Source organism: Carcharodon carcharias, chromosome 9, assembly GCF_017639515.1.
Source record: "Carcharodon carcharias isolate sCarCar2 chromosome 9, sCarCar2.pri, whole genome shotgun sequence".
NCBI lineage: Eukaryota > Metazoa > Chordata > Chondrichthyes > Lamniformes > Lamnidae > Carcharodon > Carcharodon carcharias.
In genome coordinates, this window is record NC_054475.1 from 131,847,669 (window position 1) to 131,866,289 (window position 18,621).

Consider the following 18,621-nt stretch of genomic DNA (forward strand, 5'->3'; position numbering starts at 1 on the left):
ATATGTTTGAGATACTTGGCCTTTAGGCCTTTTTACTTCAGTGTCTTATTTTAATTTTCAAATAAATTTGACCAAATATTTTAATATAACCAATGATCTGGTGTGGACTTACTTTTCTGCATGATGATAGGGCTCAGCTTTGGAAATAGACTTTTGGCTTTGAGCGCAATAAAAAAGTATCCAGAATCAGCCTGATGTAACAACATCAAAACATCCCAAAGCACTTCACATACAATGAATTATTTTAAAACGTGGCAACTGTTATGGCCGGTTAATCTGTTTTGGTGAATTTAATCAAAGACAGAATCTTGGCCAGGCAACTAGGAGAATAAAAAACAAAAACAGAATTACCTGGAAAAACTCAGCAGGTCTGGCAGCATTGGCAGAGAAGAAAAGAGTTGACGTTTCGAGTCCTCATGACCCTTCAACAGAACTGGGTGAATCCAAGGAGAGGGGTGAAATATAAGCTGGTTTAAGGTGGCGGGGGGAGGGAAGACTAGGAGAGTACTTTGCTCTCCTTCAACTAATATCAAGAAGTCCTACAGCTAAGGATAGCCTCTCCAACAGTGCAACTCCCCCTTAGTACTCCATTGGATTACATGCTCAAATCCTGGTATGAGACTGGAAGCCACAACTTTGTGGTTCAAAAGCAAGAATGCTGCCAACTGAGCCAATACTGTACGAGAAAAGGCACAGCAAGCCTGTTCCATCTACTGACCAGGTAAAGTTAAATCCATCATGACCGTATTGAACCCATTTCACCTGATGAAAACTTCCTTCTTACCCCTGGGATCTAGATAGTAAATGTAAAACTGAAGGCACTTCTTCCAAGTCCTGCTCCTCTCCATGCAGGAAGCTGCAGCATGCATTCACAGGAGGTTGCTGAACATTACTTCATAGAATCATAGAAATTTACAGCACAGAAGGGCACTCAGCCCATTGGGCCTGTGCTGGTTCTTTGAAAGAACAATCGTGCTTATTCCCACATCCCAACTGCAGCAAGTTGTAAGTTCCTCATCCTAAAGTGTCTTTCCAACTCCCTTTTAAAATTATTCATAGAATCAGCTTCCATCAGCTTTTCAGGTATGGTGTTCCAGATCTCAACAACTCTGGAAAATTTCTCCTCACCTCCCCTCTAGATCATCTTCCAATTATTTTGCACCTATGGCCTTCAGTTATTGACCTATTCACCAAAGGAAATATTTTCCCTCTATTTACTCTATTAAAACCTCTCATGATCTTGAAAACTTCTATTTGGTAATCTTTTTATCTTCTCTATCTCTATGAAAATAGTCCTAAGTTTTTCCAATCTCTCCTCATAACTACAGTCCCCATTTATGATAGTTTCCAGGTAAGTCTCCTTCGTACCCTTTCTAATGTCTTTTCATCTTTCTTGAACTGTGTGTCCAGAATTGTCCACAATACTCCAGCTGATGCCCAGTGATTTATAAAGTTCTAGAAAGATCCCAATGTTTTATATACTATTTCTCTATTTATAAACCCTAGCAATTCATATGTTTCTTTAAACACTTCATCAACTTCTCCTGCTATTTTTAAGGATTTGAATATATGGACACCAAGGTCTCCCTGTTAATCGACACTTTTCAAAATCGTGCCATTTATAGTATATTGTTGTTCAGTTTAATCCACTCAAAGAACATTGCTTCACACTTCCCCACATGGAACTCCATCTGCCATCCTTCTGCCCTTTTAGCCAGGTTATAACTATCCTCATCATGATCTACACCTTTGCCAAGTTTTTCATCTGCAAATTTTGTAATACTGCTGCCTATATCCGAATCTAGGTCGTTTATAAAAACTGAAGCGTAATGGAGCCAAAACTGATCCTTGGGGAACAGCACTACATATTGCCTCCATGTGTGAGAAACATCCATCTTTGTTTTTTCTCTTTTCAGTAAATATTGGATTTTAATGTTAAAAATGCTGCATTCTGGCCAGTTTTTTGAGAAAAATATTAACAGTTGACAGATACTTAATAAGGATAAAGCATTTTCACTGTGGTTGGCATTACCCAGGTTACTAAGATCTATGGGGTTAATTATACAATTCCATTGTCAAATTGATCCTTCTGTTTTGCATGCAAGCTTGGTGGTAACTTGACCTCACCTGAATTTACAAGATCATTTAAACATCAAAATATAATTCACGTGCACCACTGGCACAGCAACAAGAAGTGCAATTGCACGATGAATGGGAGCTGCATCACTATGGGCTGATAGAAAAATTTATAGGGGTGCAACCATTAAAATATAATTAGCTGCATAGGGGAGATAAATATGCTTTCAGAGTTTCAAAAGGCTGAAAATACTTTTAAAGATATTAGTTTTTCCAAAGACTCTGCTAGGAGAAAGAAGCAGTCGCTGAAAGCGAAGGAAAATCTAATCCAGAGCCACAAAATGGAGCCTGTGGGCATATGAAGGGGTTACCCTATTTGGCAATCCAAAGCACTCTCTGCACAAGATGGCAATGTATTCTCTGGCAACTTGGAGTGAACAGGGCCACTGTTATGTACAAGGCCTGCAGGGCAAAGTAACGAATGCAGGAGAAGGTGCACTTTTATTGATATTATAATGTTTACTGAGGCTGAGGTAGAATGGGCCAGCAGTGAATATGGCAATCATTCATAGTGATGTCCGTGTTGCAAATTGTTTGCAGTTGCCTTGCTGCAGATAGCAAAGCTCTGCAACTGGCTCTCAGCTGATCCACAACAAGTGAAGGAGCTGTCCTTGGTCATCAGAACGTGGCTGTGTCAGGGTTTCAAAATATCGCCTGTTCCTTGCTGATCTCCCTGGCACACCTTTTTCCATCTCAGCCATGAAATTTTGTGTTTGAGGCATTTTACCTTAAACAATGAGTAAAATAACTTTCAAATGTTCTTCTAAAAAATAATTAGTAATTATAAATTTGCAAATATGGAAAAGCTCTCTGATAAAAACACTGCTAAAAAGACACTGAGCATTGCAACAAATATATAAAGCCTGTGCCATTTTAAGACTTCTTTCACCCATGCAGTTTCGCCTTCATTCCAATTGGATGCACAAAATAAAGCAAACTTGGAACAAATCTCACGGAATTGTGCTTAGGTGTTAATTAAAACATACTGCCTTAATGAAGCTGAGGCACAAAGTGAATCTAAGCTCTCCAGCACACACAACGCAGGTGACCACAGAACTTCGTATGAAAGCCACCTTGTAGGAAATTTTCACAGGGCATGCTCAACTCTGCAATTCCCCAATAACAAGTACACCTGCTACCCACTGCAGAACCTACGCCCACAGGCTTGGGAATATTATTACAGATCTGTAGCTGCTCAATGTATGACATGCTGGGAAAGCATCAAGCTCAAGAGGGCAAGTTGTTGACCTCTGCAACTATTAAAAGGCTGCTAGTTACCTTCAAGCGGCACTGCTTCTGAAGGAGAGAAATGGTTGGAATAAGGCTAATAGGAAGCAGGGCACAATATCAGGATGCAACTCTGGAACTCCTACTTCAGAGGCTGTGGACAGAATTGTAGTCCTTTCTCATGAAAAGCTCCACAAAAGCAGGAGGCAGGAAGGATCAATGATGTGTGCATACATCATGGAGGCAGACGTGCAAGAAAGTTAGATTTCAATATACTGTCAAGTTGGGCACCATTATACTTTACAATTTCACTGAGAACTTCACTGCCAGCTTGGTGCAGCAACACAGAAGAAGAGTACTCTGGTAACAATTCAACTACTTCCCAAGTGTACAGATATGCCCTAGATGTTCTGCTGTGCACGTATATTGCTGCCAAATCAATGAATTTGCCCTATGATCTATTAAATACATCAGGCTATAAACAGCAAGTAGAAATTGCCTCTGCACTATGTGCTCAGCAGCTTACTTGAGGTAGAAACTGGGCTGTAAATCTGGTTGACACACATCTATTCTCAACTTTCTCTTTCCAACATGTTGCTTTTCGATCTACTTATGGGAGAATGCTACACTTAGTAGGCTCCAGCAATTGCTAATTGGAGGAAGCATAGCAAGCAATCCATGAGGAGAGACCCCTAAAAATTGTGGTAGTGGATGTAAATGAGGGAATGGGGCAGTCAATCCATGCTCAGCACCAGTGTTGTACATTTTTTTCATTATTCTCCCCTCCTCCCCAATTATTTGTTTGCTTACTGAAGTAGTCGTGCTCTGACCTGTATCAATTTTAACACACGTAAGCTTGCCACATAAGCTATGTTTGAAGAGTATCTTACCGGCAACACTGCAATATATATTTTGATCCTATAGTTGTCCTTAATAAATATAATAATGTGCACCCTGGCTTAGCACTTGCAGCACCCCCTTTCACTCACTCCAACAATGGCAAAACCCGGCACAAATTGGAATATGAGACCAACATGTGTGGGCCTCATTGGAGTTCATTAAATATTTAAATCAGGGCTGATGCTGAATCTTGCAGTTGCAGCAAGGCCTACATAAATTGACAACTTCAGTTATAAGTATGTGTCCTTTTTTTCTGTTCTTAATTACACTTTTGCTGCATTTTGCACAGTTTGTTAGTTGGGTTTGCATTGTTAGGACTTTTCCAGATAATATTTTCTCCCACGATCATCAGTTGCTGCTGCTACTTGAATAGAGTGCTAAGCATGGGAATTCCATTTAGGTTTCTGAACATGTGCCATAATTTAGGTGAAAATGAAGAGTTCATGAGAGACAACCAACTGCAGGTGCAAAAACACCTAAAAAGCTTCTTACTATCCCACCAACTGCACTTAAATGTAACTCCACATGAACCTGCATGTTTTAGATGAGACAGATCTTCTCCATATCTGCTTTGTGCACACTGTCCTAGCATAGTACCATCTGCTGCAGGATGACATGCTTATAACATCTAGATAAGGAATGCTCTCCCCATAGCAGTGAAAGTTACCACAGCAAACAGCTTTCTAGCTACTGATTCTTCCAAGCCACCCCAAAGAATATCAGCCACATCAGGTGATCTGCAGGGCATACATATACTGAGAATTCAAGGATAAATTACCAGAGATGAAAAGAAAGCCCAAAATAAATTAAAGGGAGGAACTTATTCAATTCAATATAAGTTTAAAAAATGAGAATGGAGAAAATAATGGAACTTAGGATAGACAAATCTCCAGGAATTGACATTCTCCATCTCAGGGCACTAAATTAACTAAGTAAGGAAACTGCAGTAGCATTGGTCATAAGAACATAAGAGAAAGGAGCAGGAGTAGGTCATACGACCCCCTGAGCCTGCTCCACCATTCAATAAGATCATGGCTGATCTTTGACCTCAACTGCACTTTCTTGCCCTATTCCCAAATTCCTTCAGAGTTCAAAAATCTATCATTGTCTCAAATATACTCAATGACTGAGCATCCTCAGCACTCTGGAGTGGAGAACTCCAAAGATTCACAAGCCTCTGACTGAAGACATTTCTCTCCATCTCAACCCTAAATGGCTGACCCCTCGGCCTGAGCTTATGTCCCCTAGTTCTAGACTCTGCAGCCCAGGGCAATAGTCTCTCAGGGTCTGCTCCATCAAGCCCCCTCAGAATTTTATATGTTCCAATAAGATCATCTTTCATTTTTTAAACCAGTGAATAAAGGACCAATTTATTCAATCTCTCCTCAAAGGACAGCCTCTCATGCTAAACATCAACCTAGTGAATCTTTGTTGCACTCCCCTCAAGGGCAAGTATAACCTTCCTTATGTATGAAGGCCAAAACTACACGTAGCACTCCAGGTAAGGTCTCACCAAGTCTCACCAAAGCCATGTACAATTGCAGGAAGACTTCCCAACTCTTGTCCTCTAACCTCTTGCAATGAAGGCCAACATGCCATTTGCCTTTCTAATTGCTTGCTATACCTGCATGCTAACTTTTGATATTTCATGTACAAGGACATCCAAATCCCTCTGAACAGCAACATTTAATAGTTTCTCACCATTTGGAAAATATGCTATTCTCCCAACCTTTCTTCCACTTCTTCAAAATGAATTTCCCCATATTGTACTCCATCTACCAGACTTTTTGGGCAGAATCTTATGGCCCCACGAAGGTGGCAATGGAAGCGTGAGGGAGGAGAATTTGTGTAAGTTGTCTTGCCAAATTGGGTCTCCAACTCTGTACATCTGTCCTCTGCTTTAAGATGCTCCTCAAAACCTATCTCTTTAACCATGCTTTTCCTTACCCATCCTAATATCTCCATGTGGCTTACTGTCACATCCTTTGTCTGATAATACACCAGTGACACATTTTAATGTTCTGTTGGTGCCTGAGTTTTTAGAACTTATTTTTTCTACTATTTTACCTTCCGCACTTTTTTTCTCAGCCCCCAGCTCTCCTTTTTCCTCTGTGCTAACCTGCACGGCTTTCCCTGCCAGCTCCTTTATGCAGAGTGTGCTTCAGGACCTTCCTGGATGGTTACCAGGATTTTAAAAAGGTACATTCAGCCAATCACATTGTATCCTGAGTGACCTGCACTATTCTCCTGCTGGGAACTAGCGTTGGTTGAAAAATTGCTGACGATTCAGTTTGTCAGGTAGCTTTCTCAAAATGGAAAGCATGTACGTATTTACACAGAGGAAAGAGTGCCCTTCAAAGGTAAATAAGTAACACAAAAATCTAGAATAACCTTATCTTTAACATAATATTCATCCTAAATAATTCCTTTCTTTGGCATAATTCTTCCATTGTCCCATCAATTTAAAAACAACCACTGTATTCCACACGGTATTTAATTATCTGTATTCCTACTTAGCCACAAAACCCTCAATGTTGCTTTATGACCAAACATCTCTTTAAAGGTATTAATCAGCACAGAATTTTATGTGTGTAGATTTACTAATGTTTCTCAGTCACTAAGTTTTATATGTAGAGGCAGCCTGCAGTAGGCATTTTGAATGGCATTCTCCCTTGAGTGGTATTGTGGATGGAAATGGTGGGTAGATGGCAATAGATATCACTCACTATTCATGGTGTCACATCAGGATGAGTGCAACACAAAAGATCTGAAGAATAGCCTTCACGCAAAGGTTCTTAAAATGAGGTCCTTGCATTCCATGGGGTCTGCAGGATCATCAGATTTTTGTTTTTCTGAGACTGGACATATCACGAGCACAAAGACTTGAGAATTTTATATTATTTGCTTTTTGTATTTTATTAGCATACAGTAACAAAAATAATGTATGTTATCCTTAATGATAACAACAATTTCTTTTGGATGGCTGACAAAGGCTTTCAAAATATAAAACGGGGGATCCTGGGAACGCGTCAATATTTGCAAAGGATACTTGGATAGTGTCAATATTTGCAGCCAATGTTGGTAATATATCAATATTTGCAGGGGTGCTGGGAATGCCTCAATATTTGCGGGGTGCTGGTGACATGTAAATGTTTGCAGAGGATTCTGCTCACCTGTCAATATTTGGAGGGATTCCTTACAGAGTTTGATACTCCCTGCTCTTGAGTGGTGATTTCAATGACATAGTGAATGGAAATCTTTATCTGCAGAGAGTAACCTCCATTTGTGGCATCATGGGATTGGAAACTCATGATATCACACAAAGGGCCTTCTGCACAAAATGTCTGCTCCCAGTCGTTCTAAAGCGTAAAACGAAAGAAGGCACAACAATGATATATTTTCAAGCAAATTGGTTTGCCCCTTTAGAACACAAGATTATGGGCTAAATCAGTTAAATATAGCTCCCTTTTAGCTTTTCCTCTGATATACTAGGGATTTAGACTTACCTGAATCTCTCCTGACCAGCTGTGTCCCAAATCTGCAACTTAATCCGTTTTCCTGGCTCGATCTCCACCAACCTTGAGAAGAAATCCACGCCGACCGTGGGGTCTGACACTTGGGCAAAGCGTCCCTCGGTGAAGCGACGAATCAGGCATGATTTTCCCACTGTGGAGTCCCCAATGACTATCAGCCTGAACTGATATACCCAGATAGCCTCCATCTTCTCAGATATTGTGATTGCCTCTTGCCAAAATGAATAAATCTTTCAGCCCAAAAGGATCAAGTCTGTAGGCAGTATCACAGGTATGCCCAGGTTACTGAGGTTGTCTACACATCAACCATAAACCCAGCAGACAGAGAAAAACAAAAAATCTTCTGGCCTTGCTCTGAGTCTCTAGGAGCAGCAAGAATTGCACCGATTCCTAATCTTTATAGGCAGGTCACCATGATCAACTGCTCAAAAACCAGCATTTGCAGACACAAAGGCATTCAGTCCAAGAATCAGTCCATACCTTCTTCAATTTTCTCACATCGCCAGATAAATATCCTTGCTTAGACAAGCTTCTAGTGTTTCAAAGCGGCTCAGGTCAGGATCCTCAGAAACAGATATTGTTTGTTGCTGCCGCTGTTATTTTTTTTACTCGCATGCAGACGCGTTGGGCTCCCAGCTTGCTGCTCTCACGATATCACACCTCGGATGGTACTCAAGCAGTCTCCATCTTTAAATCTTCCTCAATATCGACCAGGAGAAAGACATTCATGCAACAGCGGGCTGTCAGAATCATGGAGGGAGGGGGGAGGGGAGGGGAGGGGGGGGGGGGGGCAGTTCGGTGAGATTCAGGCAATAAGAAGAATTAGCTTTACCACTGCGTGGCCCGCATCGAATGCAAGAATTGGCGAGAAAATTGACGGCCACCGTGCGCTGGGGTTAAAGCCTGACCAGGAACCCAATTTCCAAATAATGGCTACTTGTTCCTTCCAAGGTCGCTCCCATGGCTCTCCTCAGAGAGAGAAGCAGAGCCGCTTCGAGGAAACAAGAAAATTGATTGCAATTACAACACTTCAGCAAACTAAACACAAAATACAATTTTACGGGCGAATTTATGTTTTTTTTTAAAAATCAATAGTTTTTAATATACATAAAAACAGATTGCAAACTTGCAGCAAAAAATTGATTTGCAAAAACAATTAATTTTTTTAATGTAAAGATTACAAATAAATGTAACGCAAAGCTTACTCTTTTGGTTTTAATAGTATCGATGCCGGCAGCGTCCTTCACTCTGGGAGCCGCAGAGAGAGAGAGAGGGGAAAAAAAAACAACCACAGCGCTTTAAAATATCTACCACACAATTAAATGGCGAACAGGCCGAAAAGGCGAGACTCCCGAGACTGGGGCGATGGCAGCCGGCGCTGGGTGGAAGATGGTGCCTGGCTTTCCCCGGGGATGGGCTTGCAGCCTCTCCTCCCTCTCACTGATGCAGGAGTCACAAACTGTTTTTAGCAGGTTGCAGCTCTGGGCGAAAGCTGATGAAATCACTGCAACATCAGCACCATCTACAACGCAGACAGCCTCCTCCTCCACTGCAACATCAGCACCCGTCTACAGCAGACAGCCTCCCCCTACCCTGCAACCAGGGTTTGCAATTGCAGTTCTGCATGTATTTACCAAGCAATGGTCCACATGCACATTTCAAAGCGGGTTTTTAGAAAAGGTATGATTTTGCCTTGCCTAATAAAAATGTAATAAATAGTCATTTACATTATGTTTTAATTAACTGAAAGGAATATTTAAGTTTATAAAATCAAGTTTTCAATAGAGTACAAATAGATAATATTATTTGTGAAGCTAATTCATATAGATAAATATGTTTAAATGTATGGCAGAATGTTCAGTTAACATTTCAGGTGAGACCCTTCATCACAAGTGCCTGATGGTGTTATACCCAAAACATTTATCTGTAGCTTCTCTTTCAAATACTAATACAAATGCCTGCTGTGCACTTCCAAAATATTCTGCTTTAATTTCAGAATCACAGCATTCGCTGCTTTTCTTTCTACATTTATGTGAATGTACATGAGGGACAATTTTAACTCTAGAAAGAATCTAGGGTGTGGGGGCTGGGAGCTGAAGCATGGAGCAAACTGTCCAGAGCCCTGGAGCATGAGGTTTGGAACAGTTTAGGATGATCAAAGGATTTGAAAGAGAAACCATTTTCTCTGGCGGGGAGTCCAGAACAAGGGGGCATAATTTTAAATTGACAATCTCTCACAAAAATTGAACCACCTCCCCTTCACATTGAAGACCATTTGTCGAATCTCACACCATCAACTTCTTAGGTGGTCACCGTTGATCAGAAACATAAATACTGTGGCTACAACAGCCTAGGTGATCTATGCCAAGTGTTACAATCCCCCTAGAGACCGACAACTTTTTGAAATGAAAGGATTCCCCACGATGACAACGTAAAGAAAACCGCTCAACAAGATCTCAATTTAAAACTTTTATTGTAAAATCAACACAATTCAACATTAACAGGCGAAGGGTATTCCAAATAAAAAGGTAAATTTCACTTTAAATAGTCAGTACAACAAAGATAAGCCTCATGTAGTTACAGACACTCACATTACTTCCCACACAAATGTAGGATCACATGCAATCTCTCAGTCTTTCAAATTTGGCTTGCACTATGTATGGTCCCTCACTTCCCACTCAATCATTTTGGCCCACGAGTCGCATTCACTGGCAGCTGTATTTCATTTAAAGTCCCCAGACAAATTACCCCTAAAAAGGTCCATGACTATGAACCCTCTCTGTCGCATCACAACAGTCCCAATGGCACACAGTCCCCAGAGATTTCCTTCTCTGATACCTTTAAACGTTCTGGAGGGTTCTGACAACACTAAAATAGCAGCCATGGGTCTTGTCAAATCCACAATCCATCATTCTTCCTGTTTTCAGCTCTCTGCTCTTTCCAACTGTGTAACACACACAGCAACCAGTCTCTGATCTACTCTCAGATACCTGTTTGAACACTAGGGTTTGTTCAAAGACTGCCAAACTGAAAATTGTTCCATTTGGAGAGAACCTTGCTTGTTCCCTCTTTACATGAATTCTGAGTGTGTTCTGAGCGGTCAGTCACAAAACACAGACTGATCAAACTCCACTGCAATTAGCTTTCCATTTACCTTTAGGTTCTTGGCTGTTCATCCCCACTGCAACCTCAGATCACTTGGTTTTTCTTGGAAACTTATGGTGTCATAATTAGGAAACCATTTAAACCTCTTTCAGAATACTCCCCAATCCACTTTGGTCTCAACCAGACATTGCACAAAAGAAAATACAGGCTTTTCCCAGCACATGGATCATCATGGCAGTGACTCAACTCCTGACTCCCCAAAGTCTTTCCACCACCTACTAGGCACGAGTCAAGAGCATGGTGAAATACTGTCCTTCCTTGACTGGTTGGGTACAGGTTCAACAACATTCGAGAAGCTGAACATCATCTAGGACAAAGCAGCATGCTTGATTGGCACCCCTTCCACCAACATAAACATTCACTACTGCCAAGACCAATGCACAGTAGCAGAAGTGCATACCATCTACAAGATGCCCTGTAGTAGCACACACCAAGGCTTCTTTGACAGCACCTTCTAACCCTGTGACCTCTATCACCTAGAAAGACAAGGGGGCTGGTTCATGAGAACACCATCACCTCTACGTTCCGCTCCAAGCCACATACCATTATGACTTGGAAATAGATCACCATTCCTTCATTGTCACTGGGTCAAAATCCTGGAACTCCTTACTTAACAGCACTGTGGAAATACCTTCACCACATGGACGGCAGTGGTTCAAGAAGGTTCACTATCACTTTTTCCAAAAGCATTCAGGAACAGGCAATGAATAATGGCCTTGCCAGTGATCCCCACATCCACATTCTCTGAACAAATAATTAAAAATATCATAATTTGAGTTAGATCATTTTTGAAGTGAAATCAGGAAACACTTCTTCATACAAAGGGTAGTGTAATTCTGGAACTCCTTCCCCAAAAATGTATCGAGGTTGTTTCAATTCAACATTTCAAATTGAGATTGCTAGATTTTTTTAGGCAAGGGTATTAAGGAATATAGAAGCAAGGCAGAGAAATGGAGTGAAGATACAGGCCAGCCACAATCTAACTGAATGGTGCAACAAGTTCGAGGGATGGAATGACCTTTCCTTTTTCCTAAAATGCAATAAGAGAAGTTTAATCAGTTTGCCAAAAGCAAGAGGAAGTCAAAGAAAGATGGAAATCATTATAAGGAACAAAGGAATAGCCAAGATCCTTAAATATTTAATTTCTATTTGCGATAGTAGGTGAATGAAGGAAGTGCTGCAGGAGTATTTGAGGTGTAAAACAAAAACAGAATTACCTGGAAAAACTCAGCAGGTCTGGCAGCATCGGCGGAGAAGAAAAGAGTTGATGTTTCGAGTCCTCATGACCCTTCAACAGAACTTGCGTTCGAGTCCAAGAAAGAGTTGAAATATAAGCTGGTTTAAGGTGTGTGTGTGGGGGGCGGAGAGATAGAGAGACAAAGAGGTGGGGGGGGGGGGGGGGTGGGGGGGGTGTGGTTGTAGGGACAAACAAGCAGTGATAGAAGCAGATCATCAAAAGATGTCAACGACAATAGTACAATAGAACACATAGGTGTTAAAATTAAAGTTGGTGATATTATCTAAACGAATGTGCTAATTAATAATGGATGGTAGGGCACTCAAGGTATAGCCCTAGTGGGTTTTTTTTTTATATAATGGAAATAGGTGGGAAAAGGAAAATCTTTATAATTTATTGGAAAAAAAAAGGGAAGGGGGAACCGGAAAGGGGGTGGGGATGGGGGAGGGAGCTTACGACCTAAAGTTGTTGAATTCACTATTCAGTCCAGAAGGCTGTAAAGTCCCTAGTCGGAAGATGAGGTGTTGTTCCTCCAGTTTGCGTTGGGCTTCACTGGAACAATGCAGCAAGCCAAGGACAGACATGTGGGCAAGAGAGCAGGGTGGAGTGTTGAAATGGCAAGCGACAGGGAGGTTTGGGTCATTCTACGGAGAAACATGATAGGGTCCCCCTTGTCCTCACTTATCACCCCACCAGCCTCCGCATTCAAAAGATCATCCTCCGCCATTTCCGCCAACTCCAGCATGATGCCACCACCAAACACATCTTCCCTTCACCCCCCTTATCGGCATTCCGTAGGGATCGCTCCCTTCGGGACACCCTGGTCCACTCCTCCATCACCCCCTACTCCTCAACCCCCTCCTATGGCACCACCCCATGCCCACGCAAAAAATGCAATACCTGCCCCTTCACTTCCTCTCTCCTCACCGTCCAAGGACCCAAACATTCCTTTCAAGTGAAGCAGCATTTCACTTGCATTTCCCCCAACTTAGTCTACTGCATCCGTTGCTCCCAATGTGGTCTCCTCTACATTGGAGAGACCAAACGTAAACTGGGCGACCGCTTTGCAGAACACCTGCGGTCTGTCCGCAAGAATGACCCAAACCTCCCTGTCGCTTGCCATTTCAACACTCCACCCTGCTCTCTTGCCCACATGTCTGTCCTTGGCTTGCTGCATTGTTCCAGTGAAGCCCAACGCAAACTGGAGGAACAACACCTCATCTTCCGACTAGGGACTTTACAGCCTTCTGGACTGAATATTGAATTCAACAACTTTAGGTCGTAAGCTCCCTCCCCCATCCCCACCCCCTTTCTGTTTCCCCCTTCCCCTTTTTTTTCCAATAAATTATAAAGATTTTCCTTTTCCCACCTATTTCCATTATATAAAAAAAAACCCACTAGAGCTATACCTTGAGTGCCCTACCATCCATTCTTAATTAGCACATTCGTTTAGATAATATCACCAACTTTAATTTTAACACCTATGTGTTCTATTGTACTATTGTCGTTGACATCTTTTGATGATCTGCTTCTATCACTGCTTGTTTGTCCCTACAACCACACCCCCCCCCCCCCCCCCCCCCCCTCCACCTCTTTGTCTCTCTATCTCTCCGCCCCCCACACACACACCTTAAACCAGCTTATATTTCAACTCTTTCTTGGACTCGAACACAAGTTCTGTCGAAGGGTCATGAGGACTCGAAACGTCAACTCTTTTCTTCTCCGCCGATGCTGCCAGACCTGCTGAGTTTTTCCAGGTAATTCTGTTTTTGTTTTGGATTTCCAGCATCCGCAGTTTTTTTGTTTTTATCTCAGTATTTGAGGTGTGTTTGGCATACCAATTAATAGATATACAAAGGAAAAGTTGCTAACGATGAAACTTGAAGTTGATGTGTCATCAAGGCCTGAATGGTCTGCACTTTAGTACACTGGGGGAGGTTAATTCTAAAATAGTAGAGATACTAACCATAACTTTCAAAACTAAATGGAAATGAGAAATACATCAAAGACTAGAGGATAACAAATGTTACACTTCTGTTTAAAAAAAGGAAGAGGATAAGCCACACCACAAACCAGTTAGCCTCACACCACTAGCAGGAAAATTATTGGGGACAATAATAAGGAATAATACTTGACGCTGATGGCAAATACTTAGTTATCAGCTAATTGTAGACAATCAATGAGGATTTATAATGGTAATTTTGATTAATTTAATAGAGGGATAGGTGAAGGATGGAAAATGGAAAGTAGAAATAAGTCAATATTTCTCGGCTTGGCATGATATAACTAGAGGCAATTCTTTGGGCTCAGTATTGGGACCCTTGTTATCCAAGCAGTTAGATCTGAATAGAGGAAATGTCAAAGTTATCTGTTTTAAATTAGGGAGTCTGCAAGATGACAGACATGTTAGTAGAGTGGCCAGATATGTAGCAAATGCGGTGCAATGTGGATAAATGCAACTACTTCTTCAGGCCCTTCATTCCAAGTCATTTATATTAACTGTAAAAAGTTGAGGCCCCAGCACTGATCCCTGTGGCACACCATTCATCACATCCTGCCAACCAGAAAAAGACCCATTTATAAATTAAAACCAGTACATCAACTATTCCACTAGCCACTTAATGTGAAGTCCATCCGGACCTGGGGATTTATCAGCCCGCAGCCCCAACAATTTGCTCAATACCACTTCCCTGGTGATTGTAATTTTCCCAAGTTCCTTCCTCCCTTCCATTTCCTGATTTACAGCTATTTCTGAGATGTTACTTGTGTCCTCTATAGTGAAGACCGAAGCAAAATACCTGTTTAATTCATCTGCCACCTCCCTACTTGCCATTATCAATTCTCCAAATGCACTCTCTATAGAACCAATGCTCACTTTGTTAACTCCTTTCTTATTTAAATATCTATAGAAATTCTTATTATCCATATTTATATTACTAGCTAGCTTTCCCTTAGGCTCATAGTTTTCCCTCCTTATTAATCTTTTTGTCATTCTTTACTGTTCTTTATATTCTTTCCAAACTTCTGACCTGCCACCCGTCTTTGTGCTTTTTCTTTACGTTTGATACTGTCTTTAATTTTTTTTAGTTAACCACGGATGGTGGGCCCTCCCCTTGGAATTTTTCTCTATCATTGGGATGTATATATTGTGTATTCTGAAATATCCCTTTAAATGTCTGCCATTGAACTTCTATTGACATACCCCTTAACCTCATTTGCCAGTTCAGTTTAACTAGCTCTGATTTCATGCCCTTATAATTGCCCTTATTTAAGTTTGAAATACTAGTCTTGGACACTTTCGTTTCTCCCTCAAAATGAATGTGAAATTCAATAATATTATGATCACTGCTATCTAGGGGTGCCTTCACTAGGAGGTTATCAATTAATCCCATCTTGTTGCTCAATACCAGGTCTAGTATATGCTCTCTGGTTGCTCCAGAATATGCTGTTCTAAAAAGCTATCCTGAAAACATTCTATGAACTCCTAATCTATGCTACCTTTTCTCATCTGATTCTTCCAGTCTATATGTAGATTAAAATCCTTCATAATTTTTTTAAAAAATTCATTCATGGGATGTGGGCTTCACTGGCTGGACCAGCATTTATTGCCCATCCCTAGTTGCCCTTGAGAAGGGAGTGGTGAGCTGCCTTCTTGAACCGCTGCAGACCATGTGGTGTAGGTACACCCACAGTGCTGTTTGGAAGGGAGTTCCAGGATTTTGACCCAGCGACAGTGACCCAGCGATATATTCCCGAGTCAGGATGGTGAGTAACTTGGTGGTGGTGTTCTCATGTACCTGCTGCCCTTGTCCTTCTAGATGGTAGTGGTTGTGGGTCATTGCTGTACCTTTCTGGCAAGCCCCCATTATCTCTTCTTTTATGCTCTGTTCTACTATGTAGTTACAATTAGGGGTGCTGTATTTCATTCCCACAAGTGACTTCTTGCCCTTATTATTCATCATCTCGGCCCAAACCGCTTCTACATCCTGGTTTTGAACTTAGCTCATTCCATTCTAATGTGCTAATACCATCATTAATTATACCTTGAGCCACAAACACTACAGACGTGTTTGCCCTGGATCACAATGATATCCAGGAGCTCCCACATGCTGCACCTTTTCCTAACTTCCTGTCCTTCCTAAATGTCACATGCCCGTCAATATTCAGGTCCCAATCTATTTCATCCTGTAGCCATGTCTCTATCAGAACGTGCTTATTTATTTGTGCTGTCAGTTCATCTGTTTTGTTTGGAATACTACATGCTTTTAGATACAGAGCTTTTAGTTTTGTCCTTATATTATTTTTCTAGCATCCAGCCTTATCTGTTGAATTACTCTTAGATTTGTACTCTCTGTCCCTTCCTGTCACAGTCTGTTTATCATTTCCCATATTAATACCTGTCTCTCTTGCCTTGTCTCTACTCTTTGGTTTACCACATCTTCCCAAGTTTGATCCCTTGTCCACACTATTCAGTTGAAAGCACTCTACTTCACTAGTTAGGTGGCTCACAAGGACACCAGCCCCAGCATGGTTCAGGTGTAGACCATCCCAATGGTGCACTTTCTATTTTCCCCAATACCAGTGCCAGTGCCCCACAAACTGGAACCCACCTCTCCCTCACCAGTCTTTGAGCCACACATTCATTTCTCTAATCTTATTTGCATGTGGCTCAAAGGTATCAAGAAATTATTACTTTTGAGGTTCTGCTTCTTAATTTGGTGCCTAGCTCATCATACTGACTATGCAGAGCCTCCTTCCTCATCCTGCCTATGTCATTGGCACCTATATGGACCACAATCACTGGATCCTCCCCCTCCCACTGCAAGTTTGTCTGCAGTCCTGAACAGATGTCTCAAACCCTGGCATGAGGCAGGTAATACAGCTTCTGGACTCTCGCTCTTTGCTGCAGAGAACAGAGTTAATCCCCTACTACCATTACATTCCTTTTTGCTCCCCCAACTTGGATGGCTTCCTGTACCATGGTACCATGGTCAGTTTATTCATCCACCCTGCAGCCCCCACTCTCATCCAAACAAGCTGAGAGAACCTCAAACCTGTTGGACAATTGCAGAGGCTCACACTCCTGTCCTCTGGGTCTCCTCACCTGCCTCACTTACAGTCACACCCTCCTGTCCCTGGCCACTGACCAAATCAGAAGACCCTATCTTAAGTGGTGTGACTGCCTCCTGGTATAAAGCATCCAGGTAACTTTCCCCCTCCCTGATGTGTCACAGAGTCTGCAACTCCACCTCCAGATCAATGACTCTGAGCCAAAGCTCCTTGAACCACAAACACTTACTGCAGATGTGTTTGCCCTGGATCACAATGTTATCCAGGAGCTCCCACATGCTGCAGCCTTGACACATCACCTGTCCTGCCATCCTTAATGTGTTTTTAAATAATTACTTAATTATATTAATCACTTATTTATGTTGCTTTCTTATATATTTTATTAACTTTATCACCAAATTGTGTACTATTTTAAACCTTAGGGATAGAATAGAGTTTACCCACTTGCCAGGTATTCTCCAAACAGTTAGCTCCTTCCCCTGTAATAGAGCAAGAAACAATTTCTATGGGGTGAGAAAGATAGAAAGATGAAACAAACGACTCCTCCCCTTTTACCAAACAAAATTAACACTTAAAGCTCCCCTCTCACCAAACTCCAAGTATTCAGTTAGTCTTGGCTGCACTAAAGAACTCTTAATTTATAGTAAACTGAACTGGGGCTACAGTTCCAGAATCAACCAATTAACTAATTAACTACTCGGCTCCTACAGCTGACAGTGAATTTACCCTGCCTAAACTGCAAGTAAGAATGGTCTTAGCCTGCTTACATAGTACTTCCTAGTTATTGCTAATTACAGACTAGATTAGATTTTAAGATCTAAATTTAAGAACAAAATTAACACTTAAAACTCCTCTCTCCCCAAACTCCAGGTCTTCATTTAGTTAGTCAGCTGCGTTCCGTTTGCAAAGGGAGAATGATGAATCTGTACAAGATGTCAGGTAGAGTTGGGGTACCAGTTGCTATTTTGTTGTGGAAATGATAGTACTATCACAGAAAAAGAGCAATGCAGATTCATTAGAGTGAAACCAGAAAGAGAAAATATAGTTATGAAGGACTTGATGCCTAAGGCACTGAAGCAGGATGGTTGGAGTAAGATTTTGAATAAGTTTGAAAAAGCAAACACTGAAATAATATCTTAATTACTACATAAATTGATAGTAAATTTAGGTACAAATTTAGGGTTAAGAGGTTTGAAGGCATGAAATATTTTCATGCAAAATTACCACAAGTAGTTAGTGAAACTGAGGATGGGATTTTCCATGCCCACTGGTGTCGGGCGTATTTGGTGGTGTGAGTGGAAAATATGGTGAGAAAGCCAAAAATCGGTTTCACGACATTGTGAAACCAGTTTA

At 41.4% G+C, this 18,621-nt stretch overlaps 1 protein-coding gene across 1 annotated transcript in view; it reads right to left on the bottom strand.

The window, feature by feature from the left end:
• The window catches only part of LOC121282137 (ras-related protein Rab-39B), a 39,874-nt gene extending 31,802 nt beyond the window's left edge, over positions 1 to 8,072 (bottom strand). Inside the window, exon 1 of the mRNA XM_041195641.1 lies at positions 7,770 to 8,072. Within this exon, the coding sequence (XP_041051575.1) occupies positions 7,770 to 7,984 (215 nt within the window). The 5' untranslated portion in view covers positions 7,985 to 8,072. The remainder of the gene's footprint in view (positions 1 to 7,769) is intronic.
• Between the last annotated feature and the right edge of the window lie 10,549 nt (positions 8,073 to 18,621).